We start from the raw sequence: 20572 nt of genomic DNA on the forward strand, positions 1-20572 counted from the left end.
ATAAGTGGCTCTAATTGCATTTATTAGCTTGACAAGGCAGATGTGAATTGTTTTCTTTGACAAAATGGCCACATATCAGCACACATTAGACGCCACAAGGAAGTAAGAACCAATGACTTTAGAAACATTAGGCATGTTCTCCCCTGAAGCTACTGGTGTGGGAAGGGCAGGAGACGAGGCCCCAAGCATTGTAACGGGGATAGCAGGAGTGCCGTATTCCTGTCCTGCTCAGCCCTGCCATGCTTGTGGTCCTCCAGGAGGTGCCACTCCTGACTGCCTCACCCCTTTATCCTCTGCCCCCGAAGACCGCCTAGGGCACTTTCAATCCACACGTTTCCAGGTCCTGACAGGTTCCAAAGGTTGGCTTGGGGGCCATGTCTCCCCAGCCCTTGGATCTTACACAGCTACACAACAGAAGAGACACATGCTGGCACATGGTGTGTGTGTCTGGGACAGCAGCACAGACACAGGGGTAGCCCTCGTGGGCTAGCTGTCGTACCAGTCAAGGAAGAGCAAGGAGAAGGAACACATCACGAGGAAGAAGAGGATCCACACTCGGAAGCCGGCGTTGTTTTTGATGGCCTGGTAGGAAGAACACAGGTGTCAGCACCACCCGGGACTGGTTTCGGAAGCCCTAAGTGTCCCATTCTTTCACGTACACCTCCATGAATCCCACGCTCTCCTTAGACAGATGGCTTAAGTGAGAACAAAAGTCACCACGCATGGAGACCTGACAGAGAACAAATGCCTTGCATTTCATTTTTTAGATTACGTTTATCTCTGTGTGTGGGTAGGTGGGAATGCATGTCACGGTGTGTGTCCAGTGTAGGGCCACAGTTATTTCTGTGCTTGTACCAGGTGGATTTCAGGAATCAAAATTAGGTCATCCTGATTGGCAGCAAGCACCTTTACCCACCGAGCCCTTGCCTTTCATCCTCTTCTGTTGGGCAGAGCCTAGCCTCCCAGGCCTCGCTCCCCAGGTCTGAACCAGGGCTCAGGTTTCCCAGGGATGCTCTTGTCTGTGGTGAGAGTGGGCCAGCCAGGAGGTCTGGGCTTTAGAGACACTGGCTCACGGGGCTGGGTGCCCTCCAGCTTCTGGCTTTTGCTCTCAGTGGGCTTATCCTTGGCTTCAGACTGTCCTGGCCCTACCTGGATGCTCTCCACCCACACTGTTCTTGCAGGGCCAGAACTACTTTCTCTTGAAGATGAGCTGAAAGTAAGCCAGCAGGTCTATGAACACATGCACTTAGGGTGGCCTTGACCATAAACCCATGACTAGAGCTGCAGGATGGGCCCTGAGTGCTACACAGTGTGCTTGGACAGCCTCACCAGTGAGACTCGGGCTGCTGGGAAACAGTGCTGTGCCAACTCTGACCTGAGAGCCCCAGGTACCCACCTCTCGTATGTCTTCGTTGCCTTCCTTGATGTTTTCAGTTGCCCCCACAACTAACTGGTGAATGCTGTCAATTTCAGTTTCCTGTAGGAAGAGTGTCAGATAAGCCCAACCATTCCCTCCTCCACCAAGAAGATAGCCTTCTGCAAGTAGTTGCTGCCATGTTTCAAGCTCTAGAGGCTGTACCTACACAGCCTGGGAATCCTTGCCTGAGCGTGAGTATCACCCAACACAAAGACAGGGAAACTTACAGCTCGGAGATGTTCACTAGCTTCTAGGAGACCACACAGTACCCGAGGGGCAGGACTAGGGTAAGGCTCTTGTCGGGCCATAGAGCCTGCACTGGTACCACCTATCACTTCTCGTGTGTCACTTGTCAAGTGACAAGGACAAACATGACCTGCTGATTCTGGACTGGCCACTCCCACCAAGGGCCCTCTTCCTGCATTCCATTTATTCTTTATAAGGTCTAGAAGCCAGCTATAAATGTTACAGACTCTGAAACACACTAGCTACCCAAACAGCATGCTTTAACACACTGCTGAAGGGTAAGAGTTCAAACAAGATAGGAATTGCTGGCCGCAAATGCCCTGGGCAGATGCTGAGAACATGGACGTGTGGAGACCCTAAAACACCAGCCATGTGGAACTGCCTTTGATCTCCCTGCTGCGGGGCGGGCAGGTGTGCCCTAATGTGGGCTTTTAGGGAGCCCTGCCTGATAGAACGCTGCAGAATGGAAAGCAGGCTTCACCCACCCAGTTCCTAATAGTGACATCACTGGAGTGCACGTGGGTAGTGATACCCTGGTGGAGAATATCAGGCCAGGAGCTGAGGGGTTTGCCATAAACAGCCCCCAACACTGATATAAACAAGGTTTCTGAGGCCCCAGCAGTCCACAAAGCCCTTGGCTGGACTCTAGAGGGATACCAAGCAACCCCTAAAGCATGCCACCTCCCCGGGGGCAGCTCTCTTCTCTCAGGGGAGCAGTTTGCCCAGGCCTCTGGTGCAGTCACTGCTGTGGCAGCTGGCCCCTCATGCTAGAAGGCTGAGTACTGGAGCCTAAGAGACCATGACTCCCTTTCCTACATGTGGCTGGTCAGGGCGTGTCACTGAGCACCAGGTAAAGGGCGGATTCCAGTGGCATGCTGGGTTACTACAGCAGGGCACTCCCTGGCTTGGTCAGAGTCCCACTAAAAGGCCTGCCATGGGCCAGTGGTCCTGCTTATTGGTTCTGAGAGTGAGGCAGGGCTCACCAGTTCTACTTCAGACAAGGAGTGGGGCTTAGGAGAAGCACCGGCCATGGCATGCAGGGTGGAGCGTCCAGACTGAAGTCTGACCACCCTGTAGGCTGGGTGTTTCGGTCAAGGAGAGCTCTCCTCACAGCAAGCTGCTATGCCAGAAGGAGCTTGCTTTGATGGCTTCCTGTGTCATGCAGCTGACGTGGCCATCAGGCCAAGGTGTCTGCACAAAGCCTGTCTCCAGGCTTCATGGCCTCCACATACATGGCTTGGGTAGATCTTTAAGAACTCTGTGAAGAGTATCTTACTTTCATGACCTTGAACTCCTAACTGTCCTTGGCTTCTACCTTGTGCATGTTGACTCAACTCTGTTGTGAGGTTCAGGTACTTGTTTTGTGAGTGAGCCAACAGCCCAGAGGCAGAGAGAGGTGTTTTTTCTGAAAGTCTTCTACAGTCCCTGGGTGCTAAAGTCCTAACTAAGGTCACCTGAACCAGTCCTACCCCATCCGACTGTGTTCCCGAGGCAGCATTGGAGCACTGTGGACCGAAAGCAGCTCTGCATTCTGCACTGTGCAGGGCTCGTCTGTGCTGATTTGTGAACAGAACAGCAGCCCTCAGTCTCACGCCTTTCTACAGATGGGGTACAATGGTGTGGGGGGGCTGCCTGACTCCAGTCCCGGATTGCACCCTCCTACTACCACCAAATACTCTAGCTCACAGGGGCCACTCTGCTCTACGCTGGGTCCCCAGACAGAGCCCTCAGCTGTACCAGAGGGATGCTGGGGGTGACAGGAAGCTTTACCTGGGACCTCTGAGTGGTGTGACTGGCTAAGCAAACATGATGCTGCCTAATCTGCACCACTCAGATGCTTCTGGAAGAGGGTTCTAAGCTCTCAGTCAACTCTAAGCCAAAACTCAAAACTGCGGGGCCTTTGGGTCTTTTTACCTGTTGCAAAACTTTTTCAGTAAATATCTCTTGGAGTCTGGAAATTTCAACAACTTTCCCTTCGATTTGCCTTGGAAAAAGAATCAATAGGTGACATGTTAGTTAGTAGCTCCTGGTAATCGAAGAGGAATGGTCTACATTCCTGAAGGCACCATCAAGGTGAGAACAACAGAAGATGGGCAGCCACTCCAGACGGGGAGAGGAGCTGGGCAGGCCCAGGAAGTCCTCGGCATAGCCCAGTTACTGCCTGATGCATGCTGGAGAATCAAAAGGCATGGTCACTTGGAAAGCCAGCCCATCGTCAAAAAGGTACATTTCCCTCCCAAGCCAGCTCCTTGTGCAAGAAAACGCCCCAGTTCGGTCTGTGGTCACCCCATCTGGTTTAGCACCTAAGCGCTTGCCCAACTTGAAACACTGGGTGAGCCCTTACCCCCCCCCCCCCCCCCCCCCCGGCTTCCTGCAGCTTGGGGCACCCTGGGGTGGGTTGGGGCTGTATGGGTCTGAAGTGGAAGCTGGCTCAGGCTGAATGAACTGCTCCAGCACAGCTGGTGATCAGTCAGTGGCAGGAGGAGAAAGGTAACATGAATGGGAAAGGCAGGCAGGAGACAGGGAAGGAGCACTCTCGGGTCTGGGGAAGGAATAGCAAGGTGGGTGAGGACAAGGAGAGCTAGGCTGGGAAAAGGGAGGCCTTGGAGAGCCGCCTTTGGGACAAAAACCCCTGGGGCTCTCCAAGGGGAGTAGCCCTGCCCAGAGTAAGTCCCCAGGCTGGGAGGGGCTGTACCCTGAATACAACAGGGCTATCAAAGACCCAGCTGTTGCTTTCAGAGCACTACAGCACTCCTGGGGGACAAAGGCCCTTGAGTGAGCTCACTGGAGGCTCCAGACAAGTGAGTGTGAGCCTGGTCACCTGGAAGCAGACACTATTGGTGCAAGCACCTGTCACAAGGGCTCTACTATATTTTACAGCTACTCCACCTAAGGAGCCCTGAGGTGGTGGGTGTGGTCCCACTTTTGGGGTGATCTGTCTTTCTGCATGCTGTAGTACCCATAAGCCTGCTGTAGTAGTCAGTCTCTTCCCACAGGCCCAGCCAGTCCCACCCAGTTACATATGGGTGCTTGGGTGCCAAAGCAAATGGAAAAAGCCTGCAGTGTCTGGAAAAGCTGCCATCAAGACATTAGCTATACACACACCTCACTTCGTCAAATAAGCTGTTCATTTCACCAATGAGTCGCTGATTTTCTTGTTCAAACTGCAAAGAAACACATACACTCATGACATCAAATGGAGCTCAAGAAAGGGGCTACAGGGAACCTCTGGCCTTCCACCCACCTTCTAAGGATCACTGCCCAGTCCCAATGGTCAGCACAGGGCACTGTCAGAAGACTCTCTGAAAAATACCATACTCGAGGAAGAAAACGCTAGTCCACCCAAAGACCCGCCGAGCTGCAATGGCTTGCAGAGTCCCTCCCACAGCTGCACCCAGAAGCAGCTGATCCTAGCTGCTGGACAGAGGAAGGCAGGCGCAGCAGCTCCCACCCTTTCTGCCAGGAGCCCAGGGCTGCCACCTAGCCCTAGCGGCAACATTTTTAGACAGAGAACTTGGTGTGTGGAAGACTGTGCAGCAGAGGCTGGCAGGCTACTTGGTCTGTGACAAGGACAGTCCTGTGATCCTTGAGAATCTTGTGTGATAGCACTAGGGCTGCCCTACTGGTAGAGGTATGCACTACTGTATTTTTCAGAATAAGTACCAAGTCTACCCTATACTTTCCCTGTTGGCCTTGCCTGGCCCGGCAGAAGAGGCCTAAAGTAGATGTGATCTGGCTACTGCCCACCTCTGCGATGGCAGTCTCTGCCACTTCCACAGGGTGCAGGTGGGTGGGGCAGTTCCCAGCAGGACTCCTGAGCCATAGCAGGCTGCCTTGTAGCCTGGACACAGCATTGCTAATGGCTCTTTTCATTAAGCATCAAAGAGACCTCGTAAGAGAATAAAACATTCACTTTTGAGCCAGAAAGTGTCTGCTGTTGACTGTTGCTCAGCAGTGACTTAGGAGGCCAGTGTTTCCTCAGAATGTGTAATTACTTCAGCTGTAGGTGCTAATTTACCTGCACTAATCCCCTCAGGTATGGGTAGGCTTGTTTTCCAGGGAGGTATTTTCTTTCTTTTTTTTTCCCCCTAATGATAAAATATGGTCCTGCCCTTTTAAATCTTGTTCTCAGTTACTTTGAAACTGTTCCTAAACACAATTAACTATGAGTCTAGGTGACTTATTACTGGAATGTTGCCTGCCTTTGTTCCTGGTTTCCTCAGGTCCAGGCAGGAGGTACCGGGCTGCACTGCCTCTCTAAGCCTCAGCAGCTGTTACTTCTGAAAGAGTCACATGGGCTCCAGGGCCAGGCTCTGGTTCTGGTTCCCCTGAGCCCAGGGGTTCTGTATGCCATCTCAGAAACAGCCAGCCTCTCAAAGAAAAGAGCAGATGCCTCAAGCCAGCCCTGTGGTGAGGGGTGAAGAGAGGGGGCTGACAGTGGTCGGCAGCTTTGGTGAGAGCAGCACTGCAGGGCAGGTCAAAATGAAATGGAGTTCACAAAAACAAATAAATGGTCAAAACCTCCAAAACCTTGTTTCCCTAAGCCAGTGCTTCCCAACCTTCCCGATGCTGTGACCCTCTAATACAGCTCCTCAGGTTGTGGGGACCCCCAACCAGAAAATGATTTTTCGTTGCTACTTCCTAACTGTAATTTTGCTACTGTTATGGATCATAATGTAAATATCTGTGTTTTCCTGCAGTCTTAGGTGACCCCTGTGAAAGAGTTATTCAACCCCCAAAGGGTTGTGACCCACAGGTTGAGGACCACTGCTCTAAGCAAGTGCAAGGTCACCACTTTCTGAAGTCTAGTGGGGTCCAGGTGTGGATGTTCACTGGTGCTGGTTTCAGGGTGGTTTTCTGAATGGCCAGCCTGCCCCAAAGGTTGGGTGGCAAGGGCAGGCACTCATATACCCCATGGGTATGAAAACCCATGTGAAGCCCCATGAAAATGGTTGGGTGGCCCTAGCTAGTCAACAGCTTCTCAATGGCCATCAGTTTTTTGTGGACAGTTGTGAGCCTTACCCTTTCCTGACTGAGGTGTAGTCACAGCTGGAATTCCAGTTCCTTCTCCTGTGAAGCTATCTTCAGGTAGGTAAGTAATCTAATCACTGTCCTTCGGCCTCTGTCACCAAAATGAGGACAAAAGGCCTTGGACAGTGAGGCCATTAAAACATGTGTGCTGTCTACATGAGCACTCTCTGGAGACAGACTCCAGACAGGTGAAGTGAGCGGTGAGGTACCTGACAGTCCCTGGCTGACCTCACATTCAACAGGGCAGCTGTGGCCCTTGGCTGTTTCGCTCTGTCAGGCTCTGGAAAATGCACATAGTCCATTTTAGGTCAGTCTAACTATGCGGCCACGCTGCTTCCTCACTTAAGTAGGGACTTGGCCAGGCACAGTGCTGAACCAAACTCCTGGTCTCTGTGGTCAGCACCACAGCAGGATGTCTAGATGCCCAGAGATGCAATGTGACCACAGTCTAAGAGATACTTATCACTTAATGTGCTATGTTTGGATATCAATTCTCTCCTGAAAAGGCTCATGGATGAATGAAGAGTTGGTTTCCAGCTGGCACATCCAGCCATTGAGAGGTTACTGCATCATTAATTATTCAGTAACTGATTCAGAATGATGAGGGATGTAGCTGAGGATGGGTCCAGCTGGCAGAAGTAGGTCAACAGGAGCATGTCCTTGGGGCAGCTGTAAGATGAGCAGCTCTTTCCCACCATGCCCTTCTACCATGATGCTGTCTCACCAGAGGCCCAGAGCAAACGGAGCCACTGACCATGGCCTGCACCCTCTGAAACCATGTGCTCGGGTGAATCTTTCCTACCTCGAATAGCTTATCTCAGGTATCTGTCACAATGAAGAATGGCTGGCATGCAGCAGCATCCTTTTTCTCTTAGATGGGCTCATATGTATCCCATACTGGCTTTCAACTCTGTATTGGAGGCTCTCCCGGCCTTCACCTCACAAGTGCTGAGATTACAGGTGTGCCCCACCACCTCTGCTTTCTCAGCATCACCCTAAGAATCTAGGGCCTGAGATCCAGGTGACCATGAACAGGTGTCTCCAGCTAACCACACAGAGGGGCCTGCAATCCTCCTCCTGAATGAGGGTAGTAACACAGCACGGGTGGAAGTGTTCAGGGCAGCCATGGTGAAAGCACAGTGTGCAAGCAACAGCTCCTCGGCCCTCTTCCTGTTACTGGTCAGCTAGCTGGGCTTGGTGAAAGGGCCCCTAGTCTGGTTTAAAGGACACAAGTCCATTGGTAACATCTTTCTGTAGAAAGCCTGTTTTTTTTTTTTTTTTTTTTTTTGGTTTTTCGAGACAGGGTTTCTCTGTGTAGCTTTGCGCCTGTCCTGGAACTCACTTGGTAGCCCAGGCTGGCCTCGAACTCACAGAGATCCGCCTGGCTCTGCCTCCCGAGTGCTGGGATTAAAGGCGTGCGCCACCACCGCCCGGCGAAAGCCTGTTTTTAATCTACCCATCTTTCCTAAGTTTTACAAAGAGCAGAAAATAAGGCATGATGAAGCATTCCCGTCTCAAGTCATCTAGAGAAGAAAAGTGAGGACTCAGGACTCAGACTCTCCCAATGACACCTATGTTCTTGATGCATGAACTATGCTGGGTCACAGTACGAAAGCTGGGCCAGCTGGCTGCTTGGGTTCCATGAGCTGCCTCAGGGGACAACTGCTACAGATACATTTCATACAGATTCAAGAAAGAGGTCCCACTCATATCTTTCAAAGTTACCTCAATGAACACATCACTAAATAAAGGTGACTTTGAGTAAAGTGAATATGGCACATAAAAGTAAGTGGGCTCTAAAAGGGAGCAATTTTCTTGATGTTTGACATTAGAAAACAACCAAGTTTTACTTAGCCTGCCATAAACCTCTGCTAACTCAAGGCCCATCCACCTGTACATGGCTTACACCTGGAGAGTGACTGTGCAAACATTCTGTAAATTCCTGCAGCCATTCTGCGATGCCTAGCAAGCATTGCTTTGGCTCAATGAATGAATTAAAGTGCCATTATAGGACTTAACTCATTATTTCACCCTGAAGGAAGTTCCAAGACTGATTAGGAACTATGACCACAATTTGCTAAAGTACTTTTCAATGTAAAACCAACAATACAGTATTCTTTCCCATCATTTTTGGGATTTTTGAATTTGGACTAGTAAGACTTTACAGCATGACACTCAGTAAGTCCTCCCAAATAAGAACATCATTAGCTGAACACAAAGTAGCCTGTCATAAACGTTCATGACATCCTTCTGTCCCACCCACCTGCACCAACACAACACAAACTAGGAAGCACTGCAGACTCTGATTATATGTCACCAACGCTGCAGGCTCAAACGCCAGCCTTTTGGGGAATGGTCTGGTTGGGACAGAGGACATGAAAGCTGGCACCAGCAGTCCTGGGCGAGAGCCTCACGTCCTGACACTCATCTTCAGCTGTGGCAGGTGTGGGTCATGTGAACTGTGCACACGGTCTTCCTGGCTGTGCTGAGTGGCTCTCAATTGTGACTCCCCACAGTTCTGCAAGGGCATCCACTGTAACCATCTTGAGGTCCATTGAGGCTCATTCACTTCCCAAGTTATGCAGACAATTAGTGAGAGGGGAGGAGGAGGAGGATTCACAGCTGACTGCCTGGTCCTGGAGCCCTTGTTCTCCATCATCTCAGAAGGACTGAGGCATGAGATGGCAGACACCTGACTATTGCTACCTCAGGCCTACCTACCACACTGCCAGTGGCTTCTAAGTCATGTGCCTGCAAAGGTTAACAGACCTTTGGGGTTCATCACTGTTCCAGGAGAAAGGCAAAGTCCTCTGGCAAACCCCTGTTGAGTATTCTGGCTATCTAAGAATGATGGGACATAAAAGAGTGAGGTCCAACACAAATATACATTCTGCTTACACTCAACAAAAGTCTCCTTTCTCAATGAAGAGATTGAGTAGTACACATTAGCTCTAGCAAATTTGCAACATTTGGGGTAATAGACCTCTTCATTTCCACTAGCAAAGTTCTTTGTATAAACCAATGATAAGGAATGCAATCCAACTGTGTTCAATCGAATTTGTTGTTTTTACATCTCAGCCTGCTTCAAATGCAGCATTCCCAGGGAACACTCATGGCTTGTCCCATCCCTGTATAGTGTTTCTCAAGAACCTCCTCTAAGCCCATGGTCCTCCAGCTCGAAGATGCCTCTAGACTAAGCCCTAGACCCTATGACAGCCCACACCTTCTACCATGTCCACAGCACTTCCAGGCTGTCTGACATGGAATTCCTCATCTCCTGTTCCCCAATGCCCAGCCCTATGTTTGCCCTTCTCCTGACTGCTCAGGTCAGAAACATCCCAAGTGTCTGGTCCTCTCCCAGATGTCCTTCAAGGGATAGCTCTCCATCATCAGCTCCTCGAGGCAGCCGTTATTGCCACTGAGAGCAGTGAGAGGGCACAGAGGCTCCAGATGAAGGCAGGGTGGACTGCAGTCAGCTGTGAGTCCACAGTCCTTTCTTCTGCCTTGAGGCAGTGGCTCCCTGGGCTTCTGGCACGTTGGTTTTCACATGTTTATGCTACTTTCTGGAAGGAAAACTTTCTGTTTCAGGGAAGGAGGAGCAGGGAATCTGAAGAGTAAGAAGCTCTGAGCCAGCCACCTGAGCTGGGCAGCTGATGAGTCCTAGAATGCTCACTGTCAATGGCTGCACAGCCAGGGGCTGCCGTTTGGGAGACCCTCAACAAAACCCTGTCCCCTGAAATGACTGAGATGACAAACAACAGCACTTAACACGGGGCAGGTCACCAGGAGGAGGCGGTCACTGTTCTGACGGCTGCTCCCGCCATCCTTCAGTCATCAATCACTATGCTTTCCTTTCATTTCCATGGCACCAGCGACTCAACTGAGTATAAACACCATCTTGGCAAATATAAGACTCATTTAGCTTAATCTGGATGTCGACTATACTGCTGGTGAAGACACTTAGCAAGACCAACCAAGCTAACTTCTGTTTTACTATGCTACTGTCAATTGAAATCATGAAAATCCTACAGGAAGTAGGATATTAAGTGGAGAAGTGTATGTAAAATGTGTTTCTATGTTTAAAGCCCAGTATCAAATTAGGGCAAGGGCGTTTGTACAGCCTCCCACTCACTGAAGGTCTTAGGTCAGGCAGCTGAAAGGAAGCAGTTAGCATTACCATCTGTATCTCTTCTGGAGACAGCTCATCTTCACCCCTGCCATCGCCCCAGGTTCCCAGTTCAGGCTGTGCTTCGGCCAAAGGCTTTTCTGTTAAGAAACAAAACCATAAAGTGTACAAAGACAAGGCCAGCTATTCCTTTAGAACAGGCAGCTGAAGAAACAGGCACAAGAAGACAGCAGAAGGAGTGGGGTTCTGCAGCATGGTCCACATTGAACAATTAGCTAATGTGCAGCAGCAGCTCCATGTCCACACAGTTGAAGTCTTTCTCTAGGACAGCCACATACCCTAGAATATGAACATTTTAATCTAGAGAGCCTTGTGTTCATGACCAGGCAAGCACACAACGGCCCCTCGATAGCACCGGTGCCTAGAAAGAACTGTTGCGCAGTGCAGTAGGTACAGCCTGCACATAGTCGTAGGGCTGCCTGATGGGAGGCAAGGACTGCTTAGTGAAGACCGGGACAAATCTGTCCCCAGAGTGACTCTCGTTCTGTGTGTCTCAGTGTCCCTGGGCTCCATCACTCTTTTGTCAGGAACTCAAAGGCAAATGCTGCATCTTTTTCCTTTCTCCTCCGCCCCAGTACACTTCCTGTTGAGCTTAGCCCTGTGGGACAGGGAGAGTTCAGGCTGCTCTGATCGGGAAAAGCATCAGAGAAAACTTCACAACAGCAGCAGTCAAGGGGAGGCAGATCATGCCCACCCTGTGTGACAGGCGCAGCTACTATTAGAAACACATCTACCCGAACAGAAACAGAGCTACAGACAAGGAGATACACATCGATATCACAGACTCCCCAGCAGAGTGGCACTGTTCTGAGGCAACACTCTGGGTGTGAACCCATGTGCTTTCACCCACCACCCGCACCTCTATGACTTCGATCTCCTGCTTGGCTTCAGTATGGTCCCTATTTCAGACTTTTCTTCCCTTTCTCCTTTGAATACAAAACCAATCAGAAACATAAACCCCATCATAATGGGTCCAAGTATGAATGAACTACATCAGGATGGAGAAGCTCTGTACTCTACAGGTGGTTCAACTGTATGCCACCTGAAGCCCTCCTGACCTGGGCCTCAGGAATCAGCCTCAAGTGCAGTGCTCAAGAATACTGTGCCAACCAGTCAGAGCCAGATGCCCTACCTGCATCCCGGGCATTCTGCAACCATATTTCTTACAGCTCCTCACTAACTGCAAGGGTCTTCTTTAATGACTACGTTCCACAGGGGCCTCCATGATTTCTGGCCTCTTGAGTGTTTTCTTTCTCTAACTGTTCCGTCTACCTACAAGTTTCTAAGCTTCTTTTTTTTTGGGGGGGGGGTGCCGACTCACTTGCTCAGGGTTACCTCTTCCTGAGGTCGTCAGGACCCTCTGTCTGTCCCCACATCTGCTTTTCCTAGGACACTCCTTACTCCCTCCAAGGAGCTGGTATCCCATCCTCCCTGGCAACAGTGAACTCCACAGGGGCAGGAACAATGGCTCACTTGAGAAATATATCTGAATACCCAGAAACCAAGATGGGCAAACAACTTATACCAAGACATGAAGATGCAGCCTTGCCAGGTAGAATGTTTATAGAAAAGGCCTTAATGCTGGGGTGGCAGGCCAACCAACAGAGGTGTGAACCTGCCGACTAAATGAGCAAGTGCCAAATGGCAGAGGGAGTATGACAGACAGGAGACAACTCTTGCCTAGAGCTGTACCACCTTGTTCTGTGCCAGAACACGCTGTCTAAGTAGCATTTCAGGTTTCAAAAGGAAATAAATACTGAAAGGCAAAGTAAGCAAAGGACACATCTACACAGGCCAGGCTTGAAGTGTTCCTGCAGAAAACCTAGTGCATGTCCACCACAGGAAGAAACACTCTCTACTGCCATGGAGGAAAGGGCAGACACACAGCTAGGGAAGGAGAGCACCTGGCTGTAGTGGAAGATTTTCCCTGTCAACACCAAGGCCGGGATGGGAGAAGGGCCTAACCAGGAAAACAGATAGCACATGGAAGCTGGATGCAGGTCTTTCCCTGGACAGCCTGGCCTGCTTCTCCCCTCCCTACCATCTCTTCAAAGGTGCACCCAGGCCATGGTTCCAAGCTGCCAGTTTCCTAGGATCCTCCAAGCTCCTAGCCCTAAGCCCTCTCTGCTCACTCACTCCACCATCAACACTGCACACTCAGTGGACACCTCATGCCCAACCCTGTAGGCCAGCATGTGGAGTCCCTTCCCCCACCTTGCTGCCAGATTGCACATTGAGCTGCACTCACCTCAGGCAGCAATGCCCAGCAGCTCTTCAGCCTCAAGGCTGTAAGTTACCAAGTGCTCCCATCCCCAAAATGTAACCCGAGCACTCCTCACTCTGCTCCATGTGAGTTTGGGTGTGTATGTGGGGGTGGTCCCTGGTGGCAAATGTCTTATGTGTGGGTTGCTGTAAGAAATTCCTGACCAGCCTGCCAGCTTCCACACCACCTCTCAGCTGTTTCCGAGCTTTGCAGATGTAAGCCATACCATGGCACACTCCAGCTTTGGAATGCCCAGTGTATTCCTACCATGCTGAGGTCCAAACTCTACCTTAGCATGTGGGCTGTATGGGTACGTCTCCCCATTTCTCCTCCCCCAGGACCAGGTTTGCCTTTTCCATGCTGCCCCCTCTGGAGGTGTGCGGTGCCTTGCGGCGGGCATGTGCTCCCTGATCACTGGTGGTGCTGGGTCCTCTCAAAGGGCTTATCTGTCATGAGTAGATGTTCCTTTAAGAAACTGCCATTAATTCCCTGTTTTTTATGGCTTTTGCATTTGTGTGTGTTCCTTGTGTTTTTTATTATTTTTATTTTTATTTTTTCAAGACAGGGTTTCTCTGTGTAACAGATCTGACTGTCCTGGAACTTACACTGTAGACCAAGCTGGCCTCGAACTCACAGAGATCTACCTGCCTCTGCCTCCTGAGTGCTGGGATTAAAGGCATGTGCCACCACCGTCCAGCCTTTATTTTTAAAAACATACTGTTTTGTTTGTTTGTCTGTTACAGAGAGAAAGGGTGTGGTGTTGGGTAGGTGAGCAGAAGCTGGGAGGAGTTGGGGGAAGGGAAACCATGATCAGAATGTATTGTATGAGCATTTTTTTTTCAATTAAAAAAGAAAAAAAAGAGGAACTGCCATTCAGATCCTCTCCCATTTTCCAACTTTGAGTTGAGAGGTCTATCTGTGTCCATCAGGTGGATGGAAGTCCCTCATCAGACGTGTGGTACAATATAAATGGTTTTCCATTCAGCGGGCTGTCTTTGCACTTCTTGGTGGCCTCCTTTGAATAGTAAGCCCCGGTAACTAGCGCTGATCTCCTTGCTCCCATGTTTAAGCCGGCAGAGCATGTGAGCATGGATGTGAGTGCTGGAGCCCAGGTGCTTCCACATCACAGGTTCTTTGTCTCCTGTATGCTGCTCAAACCAGTCAGAAGACAACCTTCTGATCATGTTTCTCTAAGGCAGAGCACTAGAACAACACTGCTCTCCTTACACTCACAGATACCACAATGGAAGGATGTCAGTATAAGGACCTCGCTTGTTTCCCTATGAGCCCAAAGAAGGGCCATTTCCACTCACTTATGACACCCCAACACCCAGCCAAGGCCTGGCATAACATGCCATGTAGGCTTGAGGTCAGTGGTGAGACCTGGTATCTTCCCATGAGACTTCCTCGAGGTCCTCAGTCGGCACTGGCTTTCCCTGATCTCACCAGTGTGCATAGGGTTTACTGAGTGGGTGAATGACAATGAGATGCTGTGTCCAGCTTCAGTAAATTTAATTATGATGCTCCTGTCTTGTCTTCTAAGCTGTGCCCATGGATTGTAGGAAGCCCGGGCACAGGAGACGTACAGAGCTCCTGCCTGCTGGACCACAGCAACTACCAGACAGGGATAGGCTGAGACTGTGCAAGCAGAACCACCCATGGGGAGGGCTGTTGTGTGTCCTCAGTGCTGGGCTTTGAGCTCTTATATAACCTCTCTGAATTTTGGCTTCTTCACCACAAAACACAATAGTGCACACCCCCAAAGAGTCAATGAGAGTCTGGCCTGTGATTGAGTCAGCATGTGAGGCATAAGGGCTCCAAAAGTGCTATTCTCATTGCACAAAGGACCTCTGGTATCCTCCAGGCTGGTGAACCATGGTGCATGGGAAACACTTAAGAAATGAGATAGAGGTGGGCTTGAGAGCCAAACACACATACCAGTGAATCCTGGACCCACCATTTATGAGCTTTCACCTCAGACAGGTAGCCCAGGCTCTGAGCCTTTCAGAGTCTTCTCAATAAAGGAGACTCATGACACCCCAGTGCTGCATGCAGTGAGGTGAGGCAATGTAGAGCCACAGACACGGCAAATAAGACATTCAGGCCTCAAGGCTTCAGTGAACTGCTAGGCAGTGAAACCAGCTTGCTTGCTAACTCCTCAGGGATGCAGTACTCTGAGCACACGTCCCTACCCAGGCACACATGGACTGCACACATAATCAAACAGTCTGTGACATTCAGACTTGAAGGAGACTCTGCATTTCTTTGGCATGCGCTGTCAGGGACATCACTGTATCTGTGATGACAAGAGACACAAACCCATACTTGCACCTTGTCCCAAGGGCTTGCCTGGCTGTGGAGGCCCCGGACAAAGCATGCTCCAGCCTGGGGCAGTGCGGCTGGCTGTGCCAGTGCAGACTTCCACTGTGGCGGGTTATACCCTCTTCAGCAGACAGCCGGGATAGTGCCTCCTCAGTCTCCAGCTGGTGCACAGGAAAGCAGCCCTTCCTCAGGTCCAGGTGAACAGGCGACTCCTCAGACTAAACATTGCGGCTCACGCTTCTTTTGCTTTGGGCAGCCATGCTCACACCATGAGTCAGGAACTGCTGCCTCTCCCTGCTCTGTATTCCTGCCAAGAGGTCAGAAGGACCAACTGCCAAGCAAAACCTTTGTCCTGATTCATACCTGGCAACTCCTCGGCGGCAGGCTTTTCTTCCGAGTCCTGGGAAGCATTCTGTGAGGCTTTCTCAGATGGGGGTTCTTTCCTCTTTGTATTTGGCTCAGGTTCCAGCTTAGATCTAAACACAAATACTTAGTTATTTATTTTACCTCCCAAACAGGATCCTTTCTGACAACAGAAGGGGTCATGTGTGACTTGTGCATTTTTGCTCTGGTCTCTCTCCTGGGCCTCAGGAGTCACATGGACACTTCATACCTTCCTGCAAGGTACCATGTTGATGGTACACTGCCTTCTGCATTTCAGCCACAGCACGGTGCCTAGCATCTGCATGCTCTGAGGTTGCCCTGGAGACACCACACCAGGAAGTGTATGTACAGCAATCCAGTAATTTTACACTAATGTAAAAGTGTTGTCAAAGACACATGCATGGGACACACGCATGGATGCATGCACACACATGCTCTATCTTAAAAGAGTTTACCTATGAAAGTACAAGTCTTTAGCAGCTTGTTGAGCTAGGAAGCCTTTGCACGTAGTTTTCTTCCCACCTTTTCAGAAACTACTCTGCCCATGATGTGGTCTCTTTTTCTACCCATAGTGTGCATGTTTATCTCTGCCACCTAGAGATCTTCTCAGGCTTCCTTTTGAAATTTATTATTCATTAGCGTGCGTGCACACGTACATCTGCAGGCACACAGTGCACACGTGGAGGTCAGAAGACAACTTTTGTAAGTAGGTCTTCTCTTTCCACTTTGTTGAGGAAGGGTCCCTCTCATTTCTCTGGGAGTGCCCAGGTGATGTCCCTGTCTCCACTTCCCATCTCACTGCAGGAGTACTGCGACTACATAAGTGTGCTATAGCATCTGTTCTTTGGTTGGTTGTTTTGTTTTTAAACACAGGCTCTTAGCATCAAACTCAGGTTATTAAGATTGTGCAGAAAGTGCTTTTACCTGCTTAGCCATCTTGTTGAACCATGCATGTATGTATGTGTGTGTGTTTGTGCATAGGTGCATTCACTCATATGTGCGTGCATAGAGGCCAGAGGTCAATGTTAGGAGTTTTCCTCTAGAACTCTCCATCTTATTTTTATTGTTGTTATCTTGTTCTCATTATGTAGCCCCAGCTGTCCTGGAACTTACTCTGTAGCCCAGGCTGGCCTCAAACTCTGACATCTGCCTGCCTCTGCCTCCTGAGTGCAAGGACTAAAGGTGTGTGCCACCATACCTGGCTTCCACTCATTATTTGAGACAGGGTCTCACACTGAACTAGAGTTCACTATTTCGGCTAGACTGGATGGCCAGTGAACCCCAGGAACTACCTGTCTCTGCTTCCAGTGCTGAGGTTACAGGTTGTACATGGGTGTTAGGGATCTGAACTCGGGTCCTTACACTTGCACAGCAAACACTTCACCCCAAAGCCATCTGTGCAGGCCCCAGCTTACATAGCAAGTGGTCTCCTGTTCCTCCTTAGAGTGGGTCTGTGTCTTTGTGAGTTGTGTGTGCTGCTTAGCTGGATTAGTGCCTGCATGCAGTGTCTGCTGTGTCCTACACAGAGGTCCCCTGAAGGCCTCTGTTGAGGTCCAGTGTATGGCTTTACTGAGTAAAGCTTCAGGAGGTAGGGCTAGTGTAAGAAAGGCCAATGGGGATGTGCCCCTGAAGTGTCTACTGGGATCCTGGCTCTTTCTTTTTCTTTCTTCTCCAACTGGGTGGCACGAGGCAAACAGGCTTCCTTTGCCATGTGCTCCTGTCATGGACTGCATCACCAGGACCAAGCTCTCACAAGCTGAGACCTCTAAAACCAGGACCCCAACAGACTTTCTTTCTTTCTTTTTTTTTAATTTTAATTTTTGGAGCTAGAGTCTCACTATGTGGTCCTGGATGGCCTGGAACTTTATATGGGACCAGGGTGGCCGTGAACTCACAGAGACCCACCTGCTCCTTTTACCCGAGTGCTGACCATGACTACTGACCTCTTTTTAAGTTGACTGTCACAGGTATTTTATCAGAGTGATGGGAATCTAACTAACACAGTGATCAACAAAAGCGTGTTGAATGAATGAATGTTTTATAAACACTAGTAAATGGCTAACAGAGGAGAAAAACTCGTCCTAAAATAATGTGCTGTAGAGCCAAGCAGACTTGGCTGTATGCATGACCGTAATCCCAGCACTCAGGAAACAGGCAGAAGGATTGTTGCCAGGAGTTTTATGACAATCTAGGTTACAATGTGCAGACGGAAGACTCAATCAATCTATCAATCAATCACAAAAATAAAACAATATGCACCATAATAGCTTTTACTAAAACCTACATGAAAATTACAGGCAGGATGCTGAAAAGATCCATGATATTTTTACCTAGCCAGACTGTGAGTAAAAGAGTAAAGTCAACTCATGCTGGTTGCATCTGGTTTACACACACCACTTAGTATTTGCCAAACAACTATGATGTACCAAGTACTTCTCTAAACACCTTATGAGGATAAATGCAGACAAATTTATCCAACTCCAAAACATCTCTCTAAGAAGGTACTAGTATTAAATGACCTTTCTTATAAAGAAGGGAACTGAGGCCACACAGTAGCTAGGCTGAGACAAGACCTTAGGGTCCCAGCTCCAGAGTCCGTGTTGTGTCAGCTCCATGAAGAAAGTCTCTTTAACCAACATTAATAGAATGAGTGGCTAAGCCATTCAGATCCTGACTAGACAAAGCACAGAGGAGGGAGACAACTGTCCACAGCAGAGACCTCACAAAGGGCTTATGTCAGGACATAGAAGGAACTCCTACAGAAGTTAACAAAAGGAAATGATTCAATAATAAAGTGTGTGAGAGACTTGAATAGATGTTCTGGAGGAAATATGGAAGTCATCTGTAAACACACATGAACAGGTGGTTAGCACAAACCCAAGCCACACTGAGATGATACTGCACACCCACAGGAAGACTTAAAACACGTTTGAACCACACTATATCCTGGGGAGAATGAGGATGAATCAGAACCTCACATAGCTGGATGGTGTATAAAATGCTGTTACCACCGTGGAAAACCTGGAACAGTTTCTTATTAAATCTCACAATGTCTCCACTGTAACACAGAAAACTCACTTTGAGGCATTCGCCAAAGAGAAAGGAAAAGGTACGTCCACACGAAACAATCAAGCAGTCACAGCAGACTTATTCGTAAAGAAAAGAAACAGAGACAACCCTATGCTGACCAACACGAGAGTAAGTGAGGCAATGGTGTGTGGTTCACACAGCACCATACTGCTCAGCAGCATGGTTAATCTTTTTAAAATGTGTAAAGAAGAGGGCTCAGGCATAGTGCTCACTGAGCATGCCTAAGGCCCTGGGCTTGATCCCAGTACTGCAAAACAAACTCAAAAGAAACCTTAAGAAACAAACAGGGCTTAGTCTGTATTTAGCATTAAGTATATTAATATAATTATAAAATGAGATACTACTTAACATTTTGGGTCAAATTAGTCTTGTAATTTAGTAATTGAGTAGCTTGACACATTAGGCAATTTTCAAACTAGCCTGAAAAAAACCATACCCATCAATCAGAATTTTCAATATTTTTCTCTGGTAAGTAACAAGTGTCTTGACATTTCTTGGTCTGATTTCTCATCTGTAAAACGGGGCTGTAAGAGTGTCCTTGTGTGGTCACTAGCTCCCCTGGGATGCTTAAGTAACAGAGTCAGCATTCTAAATAACAGCATTTATATATCAGATGTTGTTGTTTAGCCTTTAAATAACAGCTGAGATATCTAAAATGCAAATGCTTTCTGAGTTCTTCAAGAACTACGAGTATAGAATATTGAGAACTTCACAGGGTGAGAATCACTGAAGATCTTGACAGAGAGTAAGACTTTGGCAGACACAAGGACATAAAGGACATTCCAGGTATAGGAACAGGAGCTGGTCATTTACCTTCAGAGAATTATCATAGCTGGACATTTCTAATGCATAATCACTGTGGACTCACTCCCCTACCTAGGAGGTTCTGGCTGCCCCACGTCCATTCCCTATTTTTAGTCTGGGTGTCTGACAAATGTGACCTGGTATTCTGTGTTTTAAATTTTATTGTATAACAACCACACACGGAGAAGTCTGAAGTATAAAGACTCCCTCAGTGAGGAAGTTCCAGCCTGATGCCCTCCACTTTTAAATGTTTAACATACTCCCTAAAGGCAGTGCGCTTTGATGTGACCACCACAACCAGAAAAGGCACAGGCATTTCTTACTCTCATCACTTCCTCAGAAGATTCCATTTTGACCAACATAGCCTGTACAGTCAGAGTCCTGGTCAGAATCCTGCATCGTGTTACCCACTAATGCTTTCTTTAATCTGTTTGGAATGCTTCCTTCGGACTCTCCTTGAGTTCCATGTACTTGACACCCAACACCCTGCCAGTCACTCCAACCATGCCTCTGAACTTAAGCCCGGTGCTTTGTGGCTGAAGCCTGGTGATGCCTTGGTAGAAATCACAGAAGCACTGATGCTCTTCGGGGGCATCTGCCAGCCTGTGTGTGACTTATCTTGATGGACATGGTGGCTGTCGGGCTCCTTGTTATAAGGTTTTTCTTCCTCTTTGCCAACAAGAAGCCAGGGGAAACACTTGACACTATAACTCTTTCAAACTTTTATTCATTCACGAATTTACTCCTGTCCAGATGGACTCCTGATGCCCTCTTTCACTCAGTGGGCTACACTTGCTGCTTTCCTTCAGTTCTCCCTGTTAAATGTGGC

At 48.9% G+C, this 20572-nt stretch overlaps 1 protein-coding gene across 3 annotated transcripts in view; it reads right to left on the reverse strand.

The window, feature by feature from the left end:
• Positions 1 to 5: 5 nt before the first annotated feature.
• Stx18 (syntaxin 18) overlaps positions 6 to 20572 on the reverse strand; it is a 100087-nt gene continuing 79520 nt past the window's right edge. For all 3 annotated transcript variants that reach the window (XM_052736045.1, XM_052736046.1, XM_052736047.1), the window contains 6 exons: positions 15829 to 15941; positions 10872 to 10960; positions 4769 to 4827; positions 3578 to 3647; positions 1397 to 1477; positions 6 to 582 (listed from right to left, as the gene is read on the reverse strand). In XM_052736045.1, the coding sequence (XP_052592005.1) occupies positions 487 to 582; positions 1397 to 1477; positions 3578 to 3647; positions 4769 to 4827; positions 10872 to 10960; positions 15829 to 15941 (508 nt within the window). In that variant the 3' untranslated portion in view covers positions 6 to 486. The remainder of the gene's footprint in view (positions 583 to 1396; positions 1478 to 3577; positions 3648 to 4768; positions 4828 to 10871; positions 10961 to 15828; positions 15942 to 20572) is intronic.

This window comes from Peromyscus californicus, unplaced genomic scaffold (assembly GCF_007827085.1).
Source record: "Peromyscus californicus insignis strain IS unplaced genomic scaffold, ASM782708v3 Scaffold_13__1_contigs__length_99412109, whole genome shotgun sequence".
Lineage (NCBI taxonomy): Eukaryota > Metazoa > Chordata > Mammalia > Rodentia > Cricetidae > Peromyscus > Peromyscus californicus.